The sequence below is a fragment of the Polistes fuscatus genome, unplaced genomic scaffold (assembly GCF_010416935.1).
Source record: "Polistes fuscatus isolate 324 unplaced genomic scaffold, CU_Pfus_HIC Scaffold19, whole genome shotgun sequence".
Taxonomy (NCBI): domain Eukaryota; kingdom Metazoa; phylum Arthropoda; class Insecta; order Hymenoptera; family Vespidae; genus Polistes; species Polistes fuscatus.
Window position 1 is genome coordinate 630,250 of NW_025113095.1, and position 24,095 is coordinate 654,344.

Here is a 24,095-nt window from a genome sequence, read left to right on the forward strand (position 1 = left end):
TACTAAGATATCTGCTCGTCATTGTTCATTATAGTTTAATATTAGTCGTATTTTTTACCGATAGGATTCTTTTTAATCGTTTCAAACCTGATCGAAATTATTGAATGATGTTTAACTTCTTTTTTATTTATACATATACATATATATATATATATATTTTTTTTTTATGTTTTCAATTCTCTGTGTCCCTCTATCACTCAAGTTTTTGTCCTTTCTACGCAAATTATTATTTAATGATTTGTTAATTATAACTTTTAGTCTTTCATATATTTTTCCAATCGTATATTTTGTTATTAAATCATTTGTATGAATATATTTTATTAATCGACTTATCGATCAGGATATAACGTTTCCTTGTATACAGCTAGTGTCACTTAAAATCGTACATCGTTACTCTTGAAAACTATTTATTTCTAAATTGTCTTCATCCTAAACATGCTATACCAATAGTTTTCTAGTATGAAATTTCGGTTTCATACTTCTACACCTGGTAATAAGCGTAATGGTGTACGATTTTAAGTGACACTCGCTGTATGCACGAAAAAGGCCATAATCATTAATGTATCTATAGTCCATACGTATTTATTAATTTATTACAATCATTTTAGGCTAACTATTAAGAAAAAAACAAAATACTTGACTATGTACTATTGCTACTATTATTATTACGCACAGCAACGTTAATCTCGAGTTAAAGTTATCAAAAAAAGAAGATGAAGACGAAGACGAAGACGAAAATGGAAATGAAGAAGAAGAAGAAGAAGAAGAAGAAGAAAAAGAAAAGAAATAAAAAGTGTGTTTTGCAATTAAAAACTCCTTTGCTTTACAGAAAAAAAAAAGAAAAAACATTTTTCTTTTGTTTTTTTTATTTAATTTTATTAGTTCCTATAGTATTTATGTGAAAATAGAATCTCCGTACGATTATATTATAATTCATTGCATTACTTTGAGAGAAAAAATTTAATCTTATCCCTCTACTCCATCTACATCGTTATAGGAAAAACGTATTACATTTAAATTAGATAAAATAAAAAGAAAAAAATACACGACTTTATTATAACAGATAATGTAAAAAACCATTACAATTGAAAAAAAATAATCATCCTTTTTTCCTAAAACTCTCCAATTATATATTTGAATTATTCGTCCGATTTTTTATTAAAAAAAAATATATATATATATATATTTATATCTTCCTATTACGCACAATGAACACAGAAATTCCTCGTTACTCCGTTATTATCCTCTATTCCCCTTCATTTATTCGTAATAAAATATAAGAGAGTACGAACATTTACATAAATTATTATTATTCTAATTTATAGAAAAATCTTAAGTATATGCTGACCGATGAATTTTCAATAAAAAAAAAAAGCGGACAATTTTTTTTTATTGTTGCATTTTCCCTTTTTGCTCGTCATTCTATTTTTCTTTTTATTTCTAATGATCTGCGTATCATTATTTATATAAGGTCGACACTTCCTACGTTATAATGAAAGAGAAAATATTCTCTTCTTCTATAGCTACCCTGTGTGTTAGATAAAATATGTTGTATATATACATATTATATACGTGTATGTGTACGTGTATGTGTAAATACTGTTCCGATTATTTATTCACATACACTTTGACTTTTGAATTGCACAATACTCTCGAACGTTGTGATATTAGTGTCAACGTTAAGGACTATAGATTCCATGAATAAAGTTAAAATCTCTGGAGAGCAGCACTTCGGGGTTATCACGACACGACAGCAATAAACTTTCCTTGGGCGTAACGACGTTTCATCTGCTCGAGTTCGAAGGTTACCTTCGCATTATGCAACTAACCATTCTTGTTCGTCTTTTAGAATTTTACATTAAATGTTTCAATAAATTGCGAGCAAAAGGTATATATCTATGTTCATGCGTGTATGTTACTGTTGTTCACTAGATTTTCCGTGATTTATATAAACGCTAATATATCAAACATATCTTTTCCAATGTCTTGATAATATAACAAAAATGTTTAATTAATCATGTAGTTAGTGGCAAATGCAAATTGGTGAGCTCATTATGGAATATGTGATTGGATAGATAAAAATGAGAAATTCTAAAGAAATTCTGAAGAAATTCTAAAAATAAAAAATCTTTTTTTCTTTATTTTTATTACAATATGCGAGCATATTTCTAACAATTCATTTAATTCTATTATGAAATATATAATTGGAAAACCATATTCGTTAATTTCTTTAGGCAAAAGAATTGTTAAAATTTCAGGATGAATTTGTTTACCTTCTATCGGTCTTACCAACTCCTCTTTTGCCAGAGAACAAATGTCTGGGCATTTTTGTGCCAATAAATCTATCCGCTTCTCCCTTAAGACCTTTCTTTGCGACCTTCTTCTTCAATGCCTTGTGTGCTATGTTCTTTAGCTTGAGTTTCATCTATTAAAAAAACAATTTCATGAATTATATCCATTTATACTGGCTTTTTTCCAAAGAGAGAAGAGAGAGAGAGATATATATTTATATATTTTTTATTTCTACTCACATCGACATCTCTAATGCCCATTTCACTACGAGCTCGTGACTGCGATTCCGTTCGTATTCTCTTATTGGCTGTCAGTGAACGTGATCTAGACCTACTCCTCTTTTTCGTAAAGTGTGCCTTTATAAAAACACAATATTAATGTTGTTAATAATTGTTAAGTAATACATTTGTTACAATTGTTAAGAAGTTGAGACGTGTAGTTACATTTTCAGTATCTTCCATATCAACACCAAGATCTTCCATCTGTTCTTTCAATTTGGAGACAGATCTATCTCGTACTTTAGCTGCAGCTGTTCTTGGCATAACAGGTTTCGTAGATGCCTTTTGAATTCTAGCTTCCTCCTTCATAATTATCTTCTTCTCGCGAATCTTTTTAGCCAATGCTACGATCTCCTGCATAGTTTCCGTCAATTCTGGTAATTTGTAATCGTACATACCAGATTCTTCTCTTAACTGTTCTTCCCGTTCTAATTGATTTAATTTCTGAAATTTTTCATCGAAACATATAAATAATAATGCACCAGGAATATGAATGCACAGCAGTGCGTTAATTTACACCAACCTCGAATATTTCTGGATCAATGTAATCTGCTATGTTATGACCTTCCCAGATTTCTGGTATAATATCATATTTCTGATCTCCTTCTATATCATAATTCTTCTTCAAATCGAGTACATAATCATCACCCATCTCTTCCTCTATTTCTCTTTCCAATTTTCGTTGTCGTTCCATTTTATTGGCTATAGCTTGTTTCTTAAGCAAGACACTTTCTGGAATACATGGTGCTCGAACTTTTTGATCCCTTGGTACTGGTTGAGCAACATGTAATCGATTTAATATACCTTCCACCTGTGATATGCAATAATCAGTAGATTAAAAATTGATGTGTCTGTGAATATTACAAAAATAGAAACTTTATTTATGGGAAAGTACCTTCTTCGTCTTGATCTTTTGATCGACTCTGAAAGCCAGTAAACGGTCACACGCTTGGTTTTTTACATCTATAACACCAAAATCTGTTAAGGTACTCATTTCCAATATTGGCACATTTGTATCCGCTTCTAATGGTTTCAAGATCTCGCGTTTTTCAATAGGAAGTTCATCCAAACGTGTCACATCAACTTTGTTCATTACGATTAACAATGGCTTATTGGCAAATAAAGGCTTGATAGATTCAAATAATTTAGCCTGAAGTAATAATAGAAAATATTAGTTTCGCAAAAGGTAAAGCAAGACATTTCTCGAGAGAATAAAATATTATTCACCTGTTCTTCTAACGAATGTCCGCATTGTTCGGATATATCAAAAAAATAAAGCACAGCTGCGCGCAAATGAGCAAGAGCCGTAACTGCTTGCATTTCTATTACATTTCTCTGCTCTAACGGATGATCCAATATACCAGGTGTGTCTATCACTTGCCAACGTAAGTATTTGTAATCCGTATGGCCCACGTATAGCGATTTAGTTGTAAACGCATAAGGTTGAACATCTACATCGGCACGCGTAATCTAAGTACAAAAACAATTCAAAGTTAACTGGACAACGTGCTTAGAGATATCATTTTTGTCTAAGAACAAAAGTCAACTCACCTTATTGATAAAACTACTTTTACCAACATTTGGAAATCCACAAATAATAATTGTGCGTGTATAAGGATCTATACTTGGCAACCTAGCTAAATGTTGTCGAACTTGTTCAAGATATGTCAAATTGGAAGCTTGCCTCTTCATAATAGTGGCCATACGACCTAACGCAGCTTTCTTTAATTGTTTGCATCGATATAACGAATCACCATATTTCAACAAACGAACATAATCTTTTGCAACGCTATGACAATAATAAGTACATAGTAAAGAGTTCATATAATTACAAACTGAATATACTATTAACTACGTTGAGATAATATACTTACTTATCTATCAAGTGGCGAGCAGTATTAATTTGTCCAAGAGCTAATTTGTAATGATCCTTATCGTACAAGATATTCATTAAATCGGCATAAAATGGATGGACATCGTCGAGCTTAGGAAAATCTTGAATTATTTGTGATAATCTGTCATGAAAATTTTGTTGAGTGAATTTAACTTTACGCGTATAGAATGCACGTATTCTTGTGATCTTATAATTTTTATGGATAACTGTTGGAGTTTTACGTTGTGTTTTTGATAAAATTATATCAATAAAGTCCTATAAAAGAAGAAATCAAAGTTTAAATATCTCTAAATAAAAGATTTAATTCTATTAATAATTGTATAAATTAAAGTGATCTTAACCTTTGCAGTTGGGACAACCGCAATCTTCTTAAAATTATACAGCACCATTTTGAAATCACTTAATAATTTTTACAAATATACAAAAATCGCAACAATAAAACATCGCACGATCAAACACGTGCGTTATTTTTTTAATTATATATGTTATTTAACATAAATATAAAAAAACACGTGGAACAGCACACGATGCTATCGCAAAAAGAACAGGTTGTCCAACCTTATATTCGTAAATTTCAAATTTCCAAGATAGCGCTTCATAATTATTTTTTTAACTATTGGCTACTCTGTGTCCGTATTGGCGCCAAATTAAAAAATTTCAAATTTAAAATGACTAATAAATTATAAGAAAAATTCTACATTATTTTAATCTTTAAAAGTTATAACGAAAACACATACAAGAGAGATAAGAAATAAATTATAATTATTTATAATTTATCGAAAAATAGCCGAATATACTACATACATTTTTTATCTGTCACTTTTATTGCTTTTTATTAAGTACTTGTTAAAAGAATGTAAATAAGTGATCTCTTTTGATATTTATTTTTATTCTATTAATTGATTGAAAATCGATATTACTTGCGATGTAATAATAATGGCGTGTAATATCATCGTAAAACAACGCAAATGCTGTCAAGGTAATAGATGTAATGCAATTATTGAAATTCTTAATTTTGTTGAATATTTTTGGAAACAAAATAATATATATTAGAGTCATAAATATATACGCTTATTGTGTTATTGCTTATTATATTATATTAATATATAACAAACAGTAATAATTTCAGTGTAAAAGTGTTTTGTATAAAAATGATACTTAGAATCATCAGTTCATCGATGGATGATAATATGCTTCAATCAAAAGAATTCACATTACAACAGCATTTATATAATTAAAAGAGGTAGATATATTGGAATGTAAGCTAAGTATTCTTCATTTTATAACAATCGTCTTCTCTTTTTTTTTCTTTTTTTTTTGTAATAAATATATTATTAACAAATAAATTAACTGTTCTGCTAGTAAAATTTTCTAAAGATTTTGTTTGTTAAAAGTTGCTAGATAAAATTTAGTCTAAAATTAGTGCAAGCAAGTATGGCTCACAAGCATGACCAGACGGTTATAACCAGCCGTTTAAAGTATTAGCCATGTAAATATTCTTTCTTGAGTACTTTATTTAAATTTTAGGTCCATAAAGCTGTTGGCATTATTCCTTCAACTGTACTAGCTGCAGGTTTTAAATCTTCATCGCACAAGAAATTTAGTGGCATGTCTACCAAATGACCCTAAGATAATAGTTATAATGTTAAGTTATATTAGATACACGTTTAACATAAGATATAAAGTTAAAAATAGAAGAAATGATAAACCTTAATATTTTCGACCATTTCTTGAGCTAAAATCGGATCTGTAGAACTGAAAGAGGCTTCATCTTGATATTGTTTTAAAGTAGCAAAATTACCAACTTTGTTAGTAGGAATGCAATGAAAAACTTCTTCATATATTTTGGTATTGTTTCTGCTTCTCGTACACCATATATCTTTATAGAAAGATTTTTTAATTATATCAGTTAAATCGATGTTTTCATTACTTTTCAACAATCCTAAGTGTTCACGGAATAGTTGCTTTCTGAAGGATCCAGCAAATTTTCCACATGGAAAAGCTATGTCGTTCATTCTCCCCTCATCGAATTCTAAATCCTATTAACGAGAAATAACAGTTTATTTTATTTGTTTATTTATATGCATATTTATGATGCTAGACATAGAGAGAAAAGAATAAAACAAAAACAAAAAATAAACTCACATGAATAATGACAGCAATTTCACTATCTCTAGTAGCTATCATGCTTCTATCATTTATGTTAGCAGAACCACAAATTACTGTTTTATCATCTACAATCATTAGCTTACTGTGTACGTAAATGAGTTCGGTCACCAAAGTACCATTGAGCATAGCATGAGTTCTTAGTCCATGGAATGTGATGTATTCGCTAGGATCTGATATACCTGCTTCCATTAGTTGGTTTAGAATAGCATCTTTACCTCTCGATATAGAAGCGTAATTCCAATGCGTTATAGCACGTAGAGTCGTTCCGCTTGGACCACCAACTTCACCTTCGAATCCTGGTAGCAAAGGCATGACAACGAACACTCGAAAAATAGCCCCTTCCCTGTGCGCTTGTAAAATTCTTTTCAATAGAGTTTCTCCTATACGATTCTTCACATTGCTTATTTCTGTTGTTGCAAGTGTTATAAAAAATTGATTTTCTATGTATATATATCTTTCAGCCTTATTTATTGCTTGAATATATGCTTCTTGTATACTAGCTTCCAGCATATCGGAATCCAGAAAGCCAGCAGACCATGAACTAACTGATCGTAATACTTGACATTTGACATTCTGTATATATTTTTGTGGAATGAACGAAGCATGACTTCTATAATCTTTATAAGATTTTGGCAGTAGAAATGGATAGGCAGCGTTTAACTTTGCTTTCTCCATTTTAATAGCATTCCAACGTTGAATAAAATGTCTCGCAATGTCCCTAGCTGCTCCTCCTTGTATTAGAACTCCTACATCGTGCCAGGGCATTCTAGGAGTTGTACTTCTATCAACTAAATCTTGATATGGTTTTTCCAAGTCATTGAAGTCTTTTACGATAAAATTTGTATAATCTTTTCCAAGCCACATTTTGCTCGTATCAGAAATGTCATATATATCTGTGCTTTTATACATCATTCCTTCCTTATCTCTAAAAGGTGTTAGCATAATCTCATTATCAACTTCATCATATTCGATCTCAGTTTCTTCATGTGAGCTATACACCATGTTTATAAGTTCTTTTCGTTTTATTTTTATATTATCTTTGACTCTTCCAACTTTTGTTATAGCCATGTCAAATAAATTTTTTCTTTGCGGTTCTGGAGTATTGCACTTCATAGTATCTAATTCTTGTGATGGTGGTATCATGAGTAGATCACCCGCATTCAATTGCGGTAAATATTCTTCTTTTAATGTCTTATTGCTAGTTACCATTGGTCTATAAAGTCAGAATTAACATTAACATTTGATATTTATTTAATCAATTTATATTTAGCACTAATTTTTTAGTATAGGACATACAATACTGGTAAAGCTCTCGTAGTTGCCATAGCTATCGTGTTAGTTGCTATTGCTAACGGGAGTAATACGTGACTTCGAATGTTACATTGCGTTACTCGTTTACTACTTGTGTTTACTGTTTTTCCTTTGGATGGAATGTATATACTGGAATGTTGAACCGATCCTGTGCATTCATAATATATATATTTAATTATTCCATGTTTGTTATACTTTTAAAAAAACTTTGGAATTTACCCAAATCGGTTAGTCTATGTTCATTGTTGTCCCATCTTCCGTAACATAAATCAATGCCACCGAGAAATGCAATACTTTGATCAACAACTACAATTTTCTCGTGATGCGCCCAAAGGAAAACTCCAACTCTTGCGTGGTCTGGATGCCTTAAAACTTTTATGTTCTCAGGACATTTTTCTACAAGTCGTTGTTTACTGTAGAAACTATTTATTCCCAGTGCAACTTCCACTTCTTTGTATATCATTATGAATACTTTAACACCTTCTATCTAGAAGAGATAGATATTTATGTATTTAATTTTAAGTGTATTTGTACTTCTTATAGTGTACTTCTCTCGCATACTAGTTGCATCAAAAATAATCTATGATGTAAAGTAATTTTTGGGCAATTAGATCATTTGGTTATAGATTTTATACTTACTGCTTTCCTTTGTAAAATTATATCAAGTCTCCAATAATCCCCATTGGTTGCAGGACGCTTCATGAAAATTTCTGGCGAGAGCCACCAATCGGCAATAAAAATTTCTTCTCTGGCATTTTCTAATGCATCGGCTACAGCCGACATATAACTGCATCCATCCACGAACCAAGTTGCTGGTATAGGAGAACGATACGGAGCAAAGGAATTATGTGGATTCGTTTTTATAAAATCTTTACCTTCTGTATTAATAACATGTTGAATAAATTCAATCCATTCTTTAGCTTGTCTACGTGTCCAGCATTTGAAGACAACGTGTCTACTTTGATTTATTATTTGTATTCCATTTCGTAATCCTGTTGTATACATTCCAAAACTAATACCAAAAGCATTATCCATTAAAATAACAGATTTTAATTTGTTGTCTTTAGGATCCATATATGCTATGAAGGTATCTTTAACAAGCAGATGTCGACTATGCCATTTACTACAGATGGAAGCACAAAAATAATTGCATCTAACACAAAACATGCCTTCCAGTAAACCACAGAAATTACATCTAGTTCTAGCTCCTGAACCGGTACGTTTCAGGACTATTCCTTCTTTACCTTTCATTCCTAAATCAGCTATAAACGACAGATACGATAATCCCATAAAGTTGATCTAGAAATAATAAGTATAAGAATTATTCTCTTTGCGATAGATGTAATAATATTTTATATGTACCGTTTCAGGATGTTGTTTATAGATATCTATTTTAACTAGATTTCCCAAATAATTTTCCAAAGCTTTCATTCTATGATTTAATTGTTCATAAGGGACTAAAACATCTGGTTTGTTTGGAAACCTATAGAATAGATTTTGTATAGAGAACGCATTAGTATATTTATGTATTTCAATGTATACCTCGGTAAAGCACCTCTATTTTTCTTTTTCTCTCCCGAATAAGCCAAGGATTTTAAACTACTTCTTCTTTCTTTGTGTCCTTTAGTTGGAAAAGGTATATTTAAACTCGTTCTATAAATTTTCAATTGATTATGCAAATTTTGAATATGCTTGTATCTCTTTTTTATTGTCCAAGAAAACGGACCGTGTTTAAATTCTATAGTATATAAATTTGGATTTAAAGGATGCGTAGTTACACTACGTTCATTATCTACAATTCTTACATAAATTTCCTCGCAAGGTATAAAAATATCTTTACATTGTTTCTTCGATTTTATAGGAATGTTGTGTATGGCAGAAAATGGTATTACACCGGTACATTCTAAATAGGAAATAAAAGAAACAAGAAAGAATGTTATAATAATTTATCTACTATTAGTTATATTCGTCCAATGTAATCTAATTACCTCTCTCGTCGATATTCTCTTCATTGATTAAAATATTGATAGTTTCTCCATTTTCATTAATCGTTAAATCCAAATCAGGTACTCCAAGAGCATCGTCGAATTCAGAATCATGAGACATAGTACGTTCCATGTTCAACGATTCATAATACTGTAATACTTAATAGATTGTAAAAAATATCTATCAATTTGTTTTAAGGATATATTCATAAGAATTTATTCATTCAGATAGCTTCAATTAAACGAAGAAAGTATACTACTTTAAAAAAGTGTTTTAGAACAAAGGGAACGAATCGTACTGGAATACAATGTGTCAAAATGAGATAAGAGAATAAGTTCTTTAATTAAAAACGTATTATCAATCATGTATTATTATTGATAATTATAGCCTTGAAATCGAGATCACGTCTAGCTCATTTGGTTTTGCAATTTCTTGTGACGTGCATCGCAAACATAAATAAATGCATTGTTCATGCGTGAAAGAAATAACATTATCGAAATGAAAAAAACAAAGGATACCAAATGTTGTTTCTTTTTGCCTGCTATAGCAATTTTGTTAGAACGTTGATTTTTGGCGCGTAACAATGAATGAAAACAATACGATATATTACGAGAAAAATTAAAAATACACCCCTTTCAAGTGAATTCTATTATTGATTATCGATTCATTGTGAACAATCTTGTCTATAATAACTGAAGTATCAAGTGCATACTGCTTACGCGTCTTACGCGTGTTCCTTTCTTCGAAACTGTCATCATAGTAGCGCGATTAATCGCGATCTTGACCGAAAATGACCGAAACAATTGTACATATGATCGAGTAGATCGATAAAATATATTGCACTGTCGGTAAAACAGGAAATTCAATTGACTTTATCTTCCATTAACAATTATCTTCGGTAGAATATTTTTTTAAGCTTACTTATAATTATTTCTTAATTTTTTTGAAACTAACATTTGAAATTAATTATTTTTTCTCATTTTCATTGAAGATTTTGACTTTTTTTATTTAATATATAAATAAGTATTTGTCCGTGTATAATTTGTTTTTGTTAATTTTCCCGCTTTTGTTGCAGTTTGAAATTCGTTGTATCGGAAATGAATAAATTTAAGTAAATTTTTAATAAATTTTTAATTAATGACTTACGAAGGCACTACCGGTTACATCGAAGAAGAACAAACGTTTTCTCCGTCTTTGCGTGCATTTATTCGCTCTCATTAAATTATGAAAAAAGAATTGACGCGTGTAATGGGTTGCAATCAATCGGTATTAATTTAGGTGAAATTTATTGCGAAAGCTTGTATTTTCAAAGACATTTCTCCTCACGATAGAATAGAAATTTCGCTCATGTGAAGTATGTCAATTTCTTTTCTCTTCGATCGAGACTATATTTACAACATTATAAAAAAGCGAAAGAAAGAAAAAAATTCATTTCAATGATATTATTGTACGAGAAAAATATCGATCTTTTAATCGATTAAATAATGATTGAATCATTCTTACTTATAGCTTATTGTTATTCAAATTTTAAATACGAAACTATGGGGACGTATAGGAATATTAAGTAAATATGAATGCATTGTACTAACAGTATCTTCTCTTTTTTAGGAATCTATCGAAGAGGAAAGAAAACGAAAGTAAAAGAAGAAATAAATAAAATTAGACCAAAGTAGGATGAAAGATGATCTTTATCGTTAAACGAAAAAGAGGTGGAAAAAAGTCATGAAGATCAAAGTCGATGGCATTGGTAAAGGTAGGGATAAGACGGTGACGGGTGTTGAAGGTGGTGGTGATGGTGGTGGTGGTGGTGGTGATGGTGGTGGTATGGTGGTGGTTACCGGGCGAAAGGGAAAACGTCGGCACACATTGTCGACTTGGATGTTTTTTTTCTCCCCCATTTTGCAGAGCGAGGATTTTTGACACAGAGAGTCGTTCGATCGACTTCCACTTGTCTACGAGCATTCGGTAACGGCGAACGTTCGAACGTTGCGTTTATTATAAGCACGCGCACGCATATACGCGTACACATACATTTGTAAGAAAAAGAGAGATTGAAGATGATACACGTGGTCGTAAGAAAGACTTAATCTTTTTCATTTCGTTTCTCTTCCTTCTTTTTTATTCAAAATATTCAAATTTCCCGCGTCTTTCGGCAGTGTTTTGTCTCCAAATTTTTTGCGCGCGAAATTTACAAATTTTATTTTCTCAGAAGTGATACTCTACGAGTTTTTTTTTGAATTCGTCATTAATTAGGACATATATATATATATATATTTGTATATTTGTGGGTTTTTTCTACGAGTAAATAGAAAAAGTAATAATAAAAAAAAATATTAGTGCAACCTGTTTGTAATATTGAAATGAAACATTGCATCGGACGGAAGTATTGAGAAGTTGCAAGGTGAGTTATTCGTAATAGTCTTGTAGGGAAAAACGTGAGATTAATTTTCTTTTTTGTTTGTATTTATTTATTATTGTTTATTTTATTTTTGGTATTTCCGGTAGTGAACTTTGAAATCTCTACCGGAGTGAACGTAGTCGAGAGAAATATTAAGCGAACAGGTATGAAATTAACTGACCGTTCCTTGTCGGCAATCTTTCAGACCACTTTCACGTACTACCAGATGTTCCCTTCGTGTTTCTCTCCGTATCTCTCTATTTCTTTCTCTTTTTCTTTTCTTCTCTTACGTAAAACACGAGAGAAATAGGTGAAATGATTCAAATTTTCCTTCCTTTGCTTCTTTATATATTTATATCGACATTTTTCTTCTTCTATGTTGATATGGTCAATCATAAATACCAATTAAATTTCCAATGGTATACCGTGTCCACTTGTTACATAATCGTTTTGATCCGTTGTTTTATGATTTATATTCAGGAATTTAACTTGTTTTCCAGTTCGAGGAAAGATTGAATCACATTAGTTTTATATAGTTTTATATAGTTTTATATAGTTTCGCTATTGATCATTCTATTCTAAATCGTATATAGGCAAAATCAAAGAGATTCATAGATCCCTTGAAATTATAATAGCAACGATCGATAGATCTCTCGAAATTTGATCGATTATGATCTCGATCATCTATCGAGTTCGTTTAAATTCGCACAAGACTTAGGATCGTTTTTCCTTACTCGTTTATTTACTTACTTACTTACTTAGTTCGATAGATCGGATTCGAGCGTATAGTGTTCGTTTCAACGATCGACCACCGACATGCTCCACGGACAACTCGAAAAGAATTTACTTTCGATTCGCTTGCGATCTCGCTCGAGCGTGATTTCAGTTAAGTTAATCGAACTTTACTAAGAGATCGAGAATTTCTATACAGATTTTGTCTAGCTCCTTATTTTGTCCTTTTTCCATCCTTTTTATCTGCATTTTTTTCTACATTCATTTTGTCTATCGGTGTAAAAGAGAGAAACTGCATCGTTGTTTTATGTTCGATTTCTTTGTTTCCTTGTAATAACATATCTTTACGATAGAAAGCTGGCCGATATTATAACGTGGTCGTTTCGTTCTTTCATTTAATACCACTTTGCAAAGATCCAACATTCGTCCTTGGTGTTTTGCTTCGGTGCATCCGCAATTGTCTTTTAATAGTTTAAGTTCGCACGTTTCTTATCTCGACTATCTTATTATTCGTCATCGTCTCTTTGTGAATTTTCATTTGATTTTTCACTAGTTGGAAATTTTCCATCTATTTTTTGGTCTCCTTTTGAAAAATATAGATAAAAATGTATCCGTATATAGCTTATCGCATGGTCCTTTTAAAGGAAGAAAATACTACGTCACGCGTGTAGGTAGAATCCTGAATGAAATCGAATCTCTCTTTCTCTCTCTATCACGTTAATGTATATAGAACGCGATCGAGCCTAACGGTGATTCGAGTACGGTCGTCGATCCTCGCGTGGTTGTGTGATCTTGATCTTCCTCTTCTAACTCCTCGCGTGATCCGCGATTTGTATGCGATCCGCGAACAGATAGGGAGTAACGAACTCGTCACGAATTTCATCGCTAGAAAACCAGATCTTTTTTCAAGCTAAACTCGAGAGAATCATCCTTTGTTTTATGTATCAATAGTTCGATAATATCATATTTTTCTTATTAATAAACAGATAAATAGTTAAGTAGATAAACTCAATGTTTGTTACTATGATATATTACGCGTCGTTCTCGATAACGAACTTACGTAAGATTGATTTCTACTCGAATTGAAATACATTTCTCTCTTTCTCTTTCTCTTTCCTGGAACTTTCAATGAACTTTCAGCGATTTAACATTATCAAACGTGACAATCTCGAGCTTAGATGAAAGCTTTCTGAACGGTCTAATTTTCTTTTTTTCCTACTATTTCTCTACTCGAATAATTTTTTAGAATTTTCTCATTCAAAGCACGGGTCTTAAGAATCTAGTTTCCCGTGCTATAAAGAACTTTTCTAGGTGGTTCTTTTAGCGGGAGACCGAGTTCTACGAGTAGTCTAACATAAGTAAGAGTAAAAGTAAATTTCAACGAACGAACGAACGAACCAATGCCCGAGTTTCGTCTGCATGTGCATACATTAAGGAAATAGTAACATGTACACCGCGTGTACTATTTAAAACATATATATCCCTTCTTTCTAATTTATTATAAATGTTTTTGATATTCTTAGAATGTTTGGATGCTTGTTAGAACAATTATAAGATTGAAATGGAATGGAAAGTTATGGCAAATTACGAGTGAAAGTAATGATGCAAAAGTTGTATACATGAAAAATGAATGTTCCATTTTGAATAATAGGAAAGTTGTAGTATTAATGTTAATACGTATAATTGTTTTATTTACAGAATGGAGCGGAGACTATCGTGGTGCACGATAGCGATACTATTCGTGTTGCTATTCGTTACGAGCGAGGCTCTGCGTGGACACAGTTCCCAGGTGATGATTAATTGATAACAATTATTTTTTATTACCCTTGTCAATTAAAAAAAAAAAAAAAATACATTTTATACTTCTCGACAATAGACGATTTAAATAATTAAATACAAATGTAAAGTGTTACGCTATTATAAGTTACACTAACGAGTTGGAAATCATTATCTTAGAAGCTTTAAAGAATTAGGCGAGTTTGAGAAGGACGATCGTTTAGAAGAAAAAATAAACTTTCCAAAGGTGTTTTATTCGTATCTTGAGAACGTTTGATTAAGAGATTAAAAGAGTATGATTTTTTCATAGAAGAACTCGTTTAAATAACCTTTATGATCAAACGGACACGGGGAAAGCGTGTCTATGATCGAGCATCGTTCAAATGCATTAGGATGATACGTACTTTGGGTGAAATGAGTACGATATGAGTTATAAATGGATGCCTAAGAAAATACAAGCGATTAAATATGACGAATGAAATTAAACAAGTATTTCAAAACAATTCATTATAATAATTAAATAGCATGCGTGTGTGCGTGTTTGCGTGGGTATGGAATTACAACGATTAGGCAATTAAATAAAATTCATTTCAAATATTAAATGAAAGATGAAGAACAAATCAATGGAATGGAATGAAATGAAATAAAATGAAACGACAAATAATAAAACGTTTTTAATCAGGAATGAATAACAAAGCGATTAAATTATATGGAGAAAAAAAGGAAAAGATAAGGATAAAAATAAAAATAAAAATAAAAATCAATAAGTACTGGTAATTATGTATTGTGACGTAAGTAGTCACGTATACGTACTGGTCAGACGAGAAGAGACTTTTCTCGTTCCTTTGGTACTCGTTCTAATCGTGTTATAAAACAACATAGGAGACAAGATATACGATACAACTTCCGTTTCGCCTAGACCAAGAATAATTTCCTTCCTCTCCTGTCTGTCTGTCGCTAATTAAGCGCTTACGAACGTCTTCAATTACGCGATTCCTTTCGAATAACACGAATTTGTTCGTTCCGCTGGGTCGACAGCCTTCATGGAAAAATAAAAAGAAAAGAAAATGAACGATGTCCTATGTTTTATCGTCGCCTTATCCTTGACATAAAAATATGTCATTTGTATTAATTTGTTTTTATTGATACTTATTTAACTCTTTTTCGAAAGTAATTCTCTTTATGAATTTGATCATAAATGAAAATATATCCCTACCCCGTTCCAATTCTTTTGACAAGAACTTTTCTGTACTTTTATGTGTTATCCTATCGTGTTACAAAGTAACTATAAGTATGTTAGTTGGATATCATTAGGAAACTTATGGTAGGAGTTTGCCAAAGAGATAGAAGTACGTATATAATGTATATAACTAGTAGAAAAGATAGAAAGAAATAAGGAGCTCGCAGATTGGCACCCAGAGGACCACGCCTAGTCGTGAGCCAGTTGCTGCTGGCAAACTATACATAACGGGTGACTATAAATATTTTTATTTGAATCGCATCGTTGACAATGACCAGGATCTCGTATGGTTACGAAGACGTAATGTTTACTCTAGATCCATATATACATTTTCACATATTTTTATGTCACGCATAATTTTATTTGTTCTTCCATCGAGATCCATAAATAACGCGTGTAATTTTAACTCGCAATCAGAATCAGATAATTATAATACATTAATAAAAGTACTATCATTTTTACAGTCCTGTTTTAATTAAAGCTTAAGCACCAAGATTAAGTAAGATTATCCGTTTTTAAGTTTCGACACGAGAACAAACATCGCGTGTTTCATTCAACCTCGAGGTCGACGAAAGAGAGGGAGAAGGATAAAAATCGAGTAAGAAAAATAAAAGCTGCAGGCTAAATATTGACTTATTGACACACCATGAACAAACTATTTGCCCATGCAAGTGAAATCGACTTATCTTTTCGCAGTAGTAACAAAATCAACATTTTTCACGAAAAATTCGAACATTGTTTTCCTTTGATTCGTTATTTTAATTAATGATCGGTTAATTATAACGAAGGTCGAATTGTTTTCTTCCTTTTTTTCTCTTTTTTCTTTTTTTTTTTTCAACTAGAATCATTATCTAAATTACTCATCTTTTCCTTCCTTTACGTGCAATTCTTCTCGTTCGTAAAGTGCATCGTTGAAGTATTCTCGTTTCAGTTTTGCGTAAGAACCAAGAAGTCGATGAAAACTGTTAGATTAACTTCTTTGATTAGATTCAGAGAGCATCTTTGGTGTTCTAGTATTGCGTAAGAAATTGCGTCTGTCAGTTATTGCGTAGACCTAGATTTACAAATTTCTTATTAATTTATTTATTAATTGATTGCAAAAGAAATATCGTTGATGGGAGAAGGAGAGAAAGAGAGAGAAAGGGAAAGAGATCGATGAATTGGATCAAATCGTTTACATGATCTAGTTTACGTCAACCTTCGAATAATTATTTTATCATTTTTTTCCTATCTTTTTTTTTAACGCCTACTTGCCGCGATGTTACCTATTTGCAATTAGTATTAAGATGTTAATTACAACTGTCTCTTTAATTTCATGCAATCGTTCCTTCTTTACTTTTTTTTTTTTATGCGATTTCTTTGATTAATAACCGTTGTGATTATCGATGATGTTTTATCCGTTGTCTTTTTTGCTAATGTTTAGAATATAGAAACTAAATGGAACTCGTGAAATGCTACGTGATCTTTTTCTGATCTTTCTGTCTGACATGTAGCAGAGTACAAGGCCATTTTCATTCTTTCTTTTTCTCTCTCTTTTTTATTTGCTCATTGTCTTTTTTCTTTTAAACGTTTCTGAATACATTTGTATATATCATTGCAATTTTATACGAGAAGACACGTAATTTTTATATATATATAATATAAAATGCCAGCGTTCGCGAAGATTTGATTAATTAAAAAAAGAATTAAGAAAAAGAATTTCAATTGGAGACAACAGAGTAGGCTATTGGTTCTCTTGGTCGATTAGGTTGATTAATGAGCCATTTCTCTTAAGCAAAAATATCTATAATTTGAATGTTTTTATTTCGTGAAAGTTGGAACTCTCGTTTGGTAGATTTGTATGATAATCGAGTAGAAAGAAATGGAGTCCTACGAAACGACAAGTTGATAATTCTTAGCAACGTCAAAATTTTCCTTTTCCGTCTCTGTTTCTCTAGCTTTTTAGAATGGTGTCGTAAAAATAGAAATAGTTTCGTAAGAAAGAGGCATCCGGTGCAAGGACTATTAAAGTCTTCGAGTTTGAGTCCATCATTTAATCATCCATAACGAATAGAAAGTTTCTCTTTTAAATATCACTCTTTATTCGCACTATATTTACTACTTCGTATTAATTAATTTCTATATAACTTCTTAGGCAATAAAAATAAAATCGATCGATCGATCGATCTTTCTTTTTATTTTTTTATGTTACGTAACCGATAGGTCGCATTACAAAAAATCTCTTTACTAAAGACAACGATATAAAAAAGAAGGATATAGTTCGGGTTACTTTTATTTCATTTTTGGTTCCTGAATAATTTACAAGTAAAATAAAAAAATAGTAAAGAAGAAAAGTGATATACAAAGTAGTTCGTCCTTGCACCGAATAACTTGGATACAATCGAGGACGCCAGGATTTCTCGAGAATATCCTTTCGATAATGATAAACTTGTCTTATATTATTCTTGACACTATCTCCCACCCAAGGGGGAGGGAGGGTGGTCTCTCTTTCTTTCTCTTTCTGTTAAAGTAGCAAAAGCAAATCTTAATGCAGACCGCAATATCGAGCTGAGCGAGATCGTGCTCTCGATATTACGAGACATTACGAGAAAGGTTAAAAGAGGTTTAAACGTTGGTCGTCGCGTGGCCACCAACCATTTTAAACTCTTCGTGAGACTCTAAACACGCCATGTTCTAACTTTTTACACGTTTTTTGCTTCAATATCAAGATTCAATCTGTCTCTCCTTGCTGGCTGGCATGGTCAAATGTGCATACATTTTTATTTTCGTTTTGATTTTTCTTAAAATCTTATACGTGTTTCCTTTTTTTAACCATTCAATTATAAAAGACGCAAATGGCCTAAGTTTTATATTAAAATCTAATCGTCAAATAAATTTGTATAATTTGTTGACTTAGGCCACTATCATAATTATCGTCACATATATATAATACGTAATAATGATATATGAAGAAGTACGAGGAAGTGAGTGGAAGGAAGAAGGATGGAATAAGAGAGGAGGCGCTTTCTCCGATGGAAAACCAGATTTAGATTGCGCTTGTGCAAGGTGCAACATCCATCTGCGGTTCTACGCCTTCTTTTCTTTCCTATGCACTTACATACTTACACTCTGCAACAAGAACAACACAACGCAACACAACCATTATCTACTTCTGCGATAAAAACGGAAAAATGTTTATTAATTATTTATAAATTTAAAAATAAAATAAGAGATCGTCATTGAGTCGTGCCGATACTCGCGATTATGATTTATGATCTGTTACATCGATAATATCCGAAAGGAATCTTAGATAGATACTTTGATAATACTTGTTAGATTTGTAATTGGTTTGTTCGAGATTAAAAAGAGGCAGCAATTTTATGTGAAGATTAACACGGCAATTTAAATGGAACTTTTGTAATAAATTCATCTGTAACAACGTTAAAAGTAAATATTTAGACCGCATAAAAATTGCAGTAAACACGAATGCAACCGGTTAAAGTGTTAGCTTGTAATGCGTTCGCTCAGTGTCCGGTAACATTCGAAGTTATCTATCATCAACGAGAGTAGTGCGAAACGTCTGACACACACGAACGCGCTAATTATCAGTTTCAACATTTATCCGTGATTTTACTTTATTTCTTCAACTCGCAAAGACGATTTTATGGAACGTGAAATCAAGATGAGATCGTCCAAGAGCATTTGAATTTTCGAAAGTTTTATAACTACTATATCTTAATCTTATGATAACCAGAGTTGCATAACAACCACGGTAGAAATTCTTCTAATGATTCATATAAAATAGGAGACACGTATTTTTCGTATAACCTTTCCAAAATATTAACCATCACGAATTACTAATTCTCTTTCCGTATACGATCATTTAAAAGAGAATAAAAGTTATTTCTTGGATGATAGGAAAGTAGGAAGTCGTTGTGATTCGATATAGCGACACTCGATCGTATTCGGCAACTTCTTATTCGTTCATTCCTGCGACATTGCGATTTCATTTCCAATGAAATATTCAGAAATAGAAAAAAAAATCGAAAGTTTATTTTTCAATTATTATTTCTATAAATCTCTAAATCAATATTTTCAATATAATTTTTAATTAATTTACAATAATCGTGTGAATATTTACCTTTCTTTATCTTACAATTGGAAAGGAAAATACAAAAAGTAACGTAAAATATATATAAGAAGATATAGAATTAAAATGCATTCTCTTTTTAATATGAAGCAATGACTACATAGAACAATGCACAAATCATCGTAATAATAGTAACAATAGAAATACAAAGAACATACATATAAATATATATAAAAGTAAGAAAAGAGACAGAGAGATAGACAGACCGATTCAATTATTTCACGCACGGTATAGAATTTACAAGGCGCATCAACTCGAGCCATGGTCAGTTGCGATGTAATTCGTTCGTTACACTTTCATTTTCTCTATCCTTCGAAACGAGCACCGAATTCTAAAACAGTCACGAGATTATCGTCTTTGTGAATCCTCGAACAAACACTCTTTCTCACGACTATTATTCCTTTTAAACGACAAGGTAGTTTATATTTCATAACGAAGTCTCTCCGAGAGAAAAGATTTGCTTATTAAATTATTCAAACACGTAATTTCGATTGATCGGTCTATCTGTCTATCAACGGATCGATAGATCAAATGCTAAAGAAGTTGATATTAATCGAAAACAAATTAACTATGCGAGATTTAACGAAACGTTCGATCCTATTAAGCTGTGCCAAGGCCGTTTATATTTTTAACGATAAAAAGAAGAAGAAGAAGAAGAGGAAAAAAATAAGATTGCATCGTTGAAATGACACGATCGATGCATGAAAATTTGTCCAAGCTACCGGAACGATACTGCAGAATATATTACTGAAATTATCGACGACAACTTTTTCAGATTAAGCCAATCCTTTTTGCTCATTTATTTTTTTTTTTATCGAACCTGTGCTAATAAATAATTATAAAATGTATTTTCACAAATTTTGCGTGTCTCATCGAGCAGTCTAAAGGATTTAGAGAATCTTAATGGATGGATCGAAAGGTCGAGGAGAAAGCAAGATCTGCAAGATTTTTTTTTAAAACAAACTCGTACTACCGGATGTATAATCGTTTATCAAACAATCAGAAGAGATTTTCTTCCTGTACCTTACTCTTTTCTTTTATTTCCTGTCAATATTTCCTCACAGTTTATATAGGTTATTATTTTTCTATAATTTTTAATAACTTGTGCAAAGATCAATCAACAATTTAATATCATTGTCCACTTAAAAAAAAGCTAGAGAGAAGGTTCAATATCTGCACAGATGTTCTGTCGAACATCTTCGATCGACCTTTAACACTTACATAGTTAACTTCTACTTTCTATCCTGCTTCAGGCAAATTGTAAGGAACAAAGAAAAAGAAAAAGAGAGAGAGAGAGAGAGAAAAGGAAAAAAAAGCAAATCCTGTTTGAATTGTTATCAGAATTATCGTGACACGTCGTTGATTCGTTAAAAGAGCAGAAAATGATTCCAACTAATTCGAAGCTAACGTAAGAAATAATTCAATATGTGATCAAGAATCTTAAATGCGAACGCGAAGATCATTTTCGAAAGTTTCTTCTTTTCGTTTCTACGGTAGAAGGCACGTTGGGTCACGAAGGTGCACTCGTGAAAGGATTTTGTGGTACCTTAAGAATGTTCACTTTAACCACGCCCTTCTCATACGAGGCGTAAGCCAGTTTTATTTTTTTTTAGGTCGCTCTTCTCTACCTCGATAAATGCTTTCAGTTCTTGCGTAATACGATTTTAATTATTTATTAGGAATCTAGTATCTTTCGTTCGATAATACACGGGTAGACAACAATTCTTAAATGTTTTTAAGAATCGATAATAATACTTGTCTTCGAGAAAAATATAATTCAATTAATCGTAGTTTTCAATTAACTTGGAATTCTAATATACGTAATATTATTTTTCATTCATACTTAAGATTCTTCTCGTTCGATATGATATTTATTATTTTGCTTATACAAAATTATCGTTGCAACATAGTTTAATGTAATTTGTATGCATTACATTATATTTTTTTTTTCGTCCATTATGTTGAACGAGTAACGACAATAAAGATCGTTGCTTTCTAAAAGATAAAAGACCTTAACGTCATCGTTCGTTTTTATGATCTCTCTCTCGTTTTTTTTTAAATCTATTTTGAAAGGTTCATTCCATCCGGCTCGCAGACACCTACGAATCATCTCTTAAACTATTCCGAACGAAATCAGCGTGCTATTATTATTTCTAGCTACTAGATTATGCATGCCGGTTATTATCGATCGATCTTCGAAATTATGCTTTGCCGAGATGTGCCGAAGATTTCACATTTAATGAGTATGTTACTTGCTCGATCTAGGAAAATAGAAGGAAGAGTTGATTTAATTGCAACTCGAAGAAACTGCAAATATCACCTAAGACGAATTTACAATTTTACCATAAAAACAAAAATAAGAAGCAATGATTATTAATAAATTTGCTTAACTTATGCATCATGCATATGTAAAAATATAAATTTGTATGCAATACAAAATGATTGATTTATCGAACGCAAAGCAAATTGATCGATAGATAAAATAAATCGCTTGAACTGTTTGAAAAAAAAGAAAAAGAAATATGTCACATACTTAAATACATAATTATTCATACAATTCTTTCTGAAATGAATTCAAGGACGACTAACCGAAACGAAGTCGTCTACCCTCTTGGAGAAAGCGATACAGCCTCGGGACACTCGATGCAGTTTAGTAGATTAGCGAGATACAATATTATTCTTCTATATATATCTCCCATCGTTCAGTTTCTTTGGACTAGGAAGCTGTTATTGCTCCGCTTACGAAATCTTGCCAAAGATTAACACCATGACGCGACACGATACGACACACTATAGCCAAATCATTAGTAGCAACGGGATAATTTAATAGAAGCAACTTGGTAAATGCTTTAATAATATAACAACCATAACTATTATCCGCCTTTCACGTCAGAAGTGAAGGGACACTATATCTTTCTCTTTCTTTTTCTTACTATTATCTCATCAAACTTCTTTCCTTTTCTCTCTCTCTCTCTCTGTCTTTTTTCTATTTCTCTTTCTCTTTCTCAAATATTCTCGCACTTTATTTTGCATAATCGTATCCTTATCGGTTTTATTACTTTTTTACCTCCAAATCATTTATCAAAGTAAAAAATATATTTTCTCAGGAATAAAACCAGTTAAAAAATAAACTGAAAAAACTTGATTGTCAAAAATATATTCATGTTATCAAAATACGTGGAATAGTATTAGGTATGTAATTCGCACGATCGGTCAGCCTTGTTGAATGCTATTGCATGCTTGACCAAGAGTAAACGTGACGTGAAAACGTTGACTTTTACTTTCAATATCGATTCTACGTACGTATGTACGTGTTCCTTAGGATTAGATAAAGATAAAGCTTAACTGGAACAACGAGAGAACCTGTGCTACGAAAGTGCGACGTCTTATCATTTGTAATTTTCAAAATCTCATTATCTAAGTTTAACGAAGAGATAGATAGATAGATAAATAGATAGAACAAAAGACAATTAATTCGCGAACAGGATTAGAAGAACGATCATGGAAATTAGAGAGGTATTAGTAATTGATAACCCACGCACCATTTTTCAAAAGTGTGGGCAGCCTTCTGGAAAAGTATATCGGCTTCGTTTCCCATTTGAAACTGAACACCTTAACGTGATATAGTACGTATATCAACACAGGTACTCTTACTCGCTTCAAATCTAACTATCTGTCTCTCAACGAATTCTCAAATACCTTTTACCTGTTCGATTGCAAGCCAGAAAAGTATCGATTTGACTTTTATTTTTCTAATCGATTCGAATCCAGGAACTTAACTATTTTCGATTGTACAAAAAAGTTTGCAAAAAATTGATATATAATTATTATATTATATTATATTATAATATATTTCACGTAGGTACAATTAAGACCTGTAATCGTTGCAA

At 31.6% G+C, this 24,095-nt stretch overlaps 3 protein-coding genes across 4 annotated transcripts in view; 1 reads left to right on the forward strand and 2 right to left on the reverse strand.

Annotated features, from left to right (window-relative positions):
- Positions 1 to 2,122: 2,122 nt before the first annotated feature.
- On the reverse strand, positions 2,123 to 5,008 carry LOC122515939 (nucleolar GTP-binding protein 1). The gene is made up of 9 exons (XM_043633449.1): positions 4,806 to 5,008; positions 4,445 to 4,719; positions 4,122 to 4,359; positions 3,798 to 4,040; positions 3,466 to 3,720; positions 3,094 to 3,381; positions 2,736 to 3,014; positions 2,532 to 2,648; positions 2,123 to 2,425 (listed from the first exon to the last, which is right to left on the reverse strand). Exons 1-9 carry the CDS (start codon positions 4,851 to 4,853, stop codon positions 2,270 to 2,272), a joined length of 1,899 nt encoding a protein of 632 aa, XP_043489384.1. The 5' UTR covers positions 4,854 to 5,008; the 3' UTR covers positions 2,123 to 2,269.
- Positions 5,009 to 5,587: 579 nt separating this feature from the next.
- On the reverse strand, positions 5,588 to 10,673 carry LOC122515741 (phospholipase D2). Of its 2 annotated transcripts, XM_043633156.1 has the most exons (10): positions 10,449 to 10,673; positions 9,933 to 10,110; positions 9,487 to 9,847; positions 9,307 to 9,427; positions 8,584 to 9,243; positions 8,164 to 8,431; positions 7,930 to 8,092; positions 6,610 to 7,846; positions 6,174 to 6,503; positions 5,588 to 6,089 (listed from the first exon to the last, which is right to left on the reverse strand). In XM_043633156.1, the coding sequence occupies exons 2-10, from the start codon at positions 10,060 to 10,062 to the stop codon at positions 5,988 to 5,990; spliced, it is 3,372 nt and encodes a 1,123-aa protein (XP_043489091.1). In that variant the 5' UTR covers positions 10,063 to 10,110; positions 10,449 to 10,673; the 3' UTR covers positions 5,588 to 5,987. The 2 variants fall into 2 exon arrangements, with proteins under 2 accessions (XP_043489091.1, XP_043489092.1); XM_043633157.1 differs by lacking the exon at positions 5,588 to 6,089 and having other exon boundaries at positions 6,396 to 6,503; positions 6,849 to 7,846.
- A 959-nt stretch (positions 10,674 to 11,632) lies between these two features.
- Positions 11,633 to 24,095, forward strand: part of LOC122515883 (mucin-17-like) — a 30,781-nt gene continuing 18,318 nt past the window's right edge. The window contains exons 1-2 of the mRNA XM_043633377.1: positions 11,633 to 11,683; positions 14,759 to 14,849. Coding sequence (XP_043489312.1) covers positions 14,760 to 14,849 — 90 coding nt within the window. The 5' untranslated portion in view covers positions 11,633 to 11,683; position 14,759. The remainder of the gene's footprint in view (positions 11,684 to 14,758; positions 14,850 to 24,095) is intronic.

Bases quoted from the DNA above. Each gene is read 5' to 3' on its own strand.
- LOC122515939 (XM_043633449.1), bottom strand. From the start codon at position 4,853: ATGGTGCTGTATAATTTTAAGAAGATTGCGGTTGTCCCAACTGCAAAG. The intron at 3,382-3,465 runs GTACTTTCCCAT...TGCATATCACAG, and splicing joins AAAAGATCAAGACGAAGAAG to GTGGAAGGTATATTAAATCG. The intron at 2,649-2,735 runs GTAACTACACGT...GTTTTTATAAAG, and splicing joins ATATGGAAGATACTGAAAAT to GCACACTTTACGAAAAAGAG.
- LOC122515741 (XM_043633156.1), bottom strand. From the start codon at position 10,062: ATGGAACGTACTATGTCTCATGATTCTGAATTCGACGATGCTCTTGGA. The intron at 8,432-8,583 runs GTAAGTATAAAA...TATCTCTTCTAG, and splicing joins TAATTTTACAAAGGAAAGCA to ATAGAAGGTGTTAAAGTATT. The intron at 6,090-6,173 runs GTTTATCATTTC...CTATTATCTTAG, and splicing joins AAATGGTCGAAAATATTAAG to GGTCATTTGGTAGACATGCC.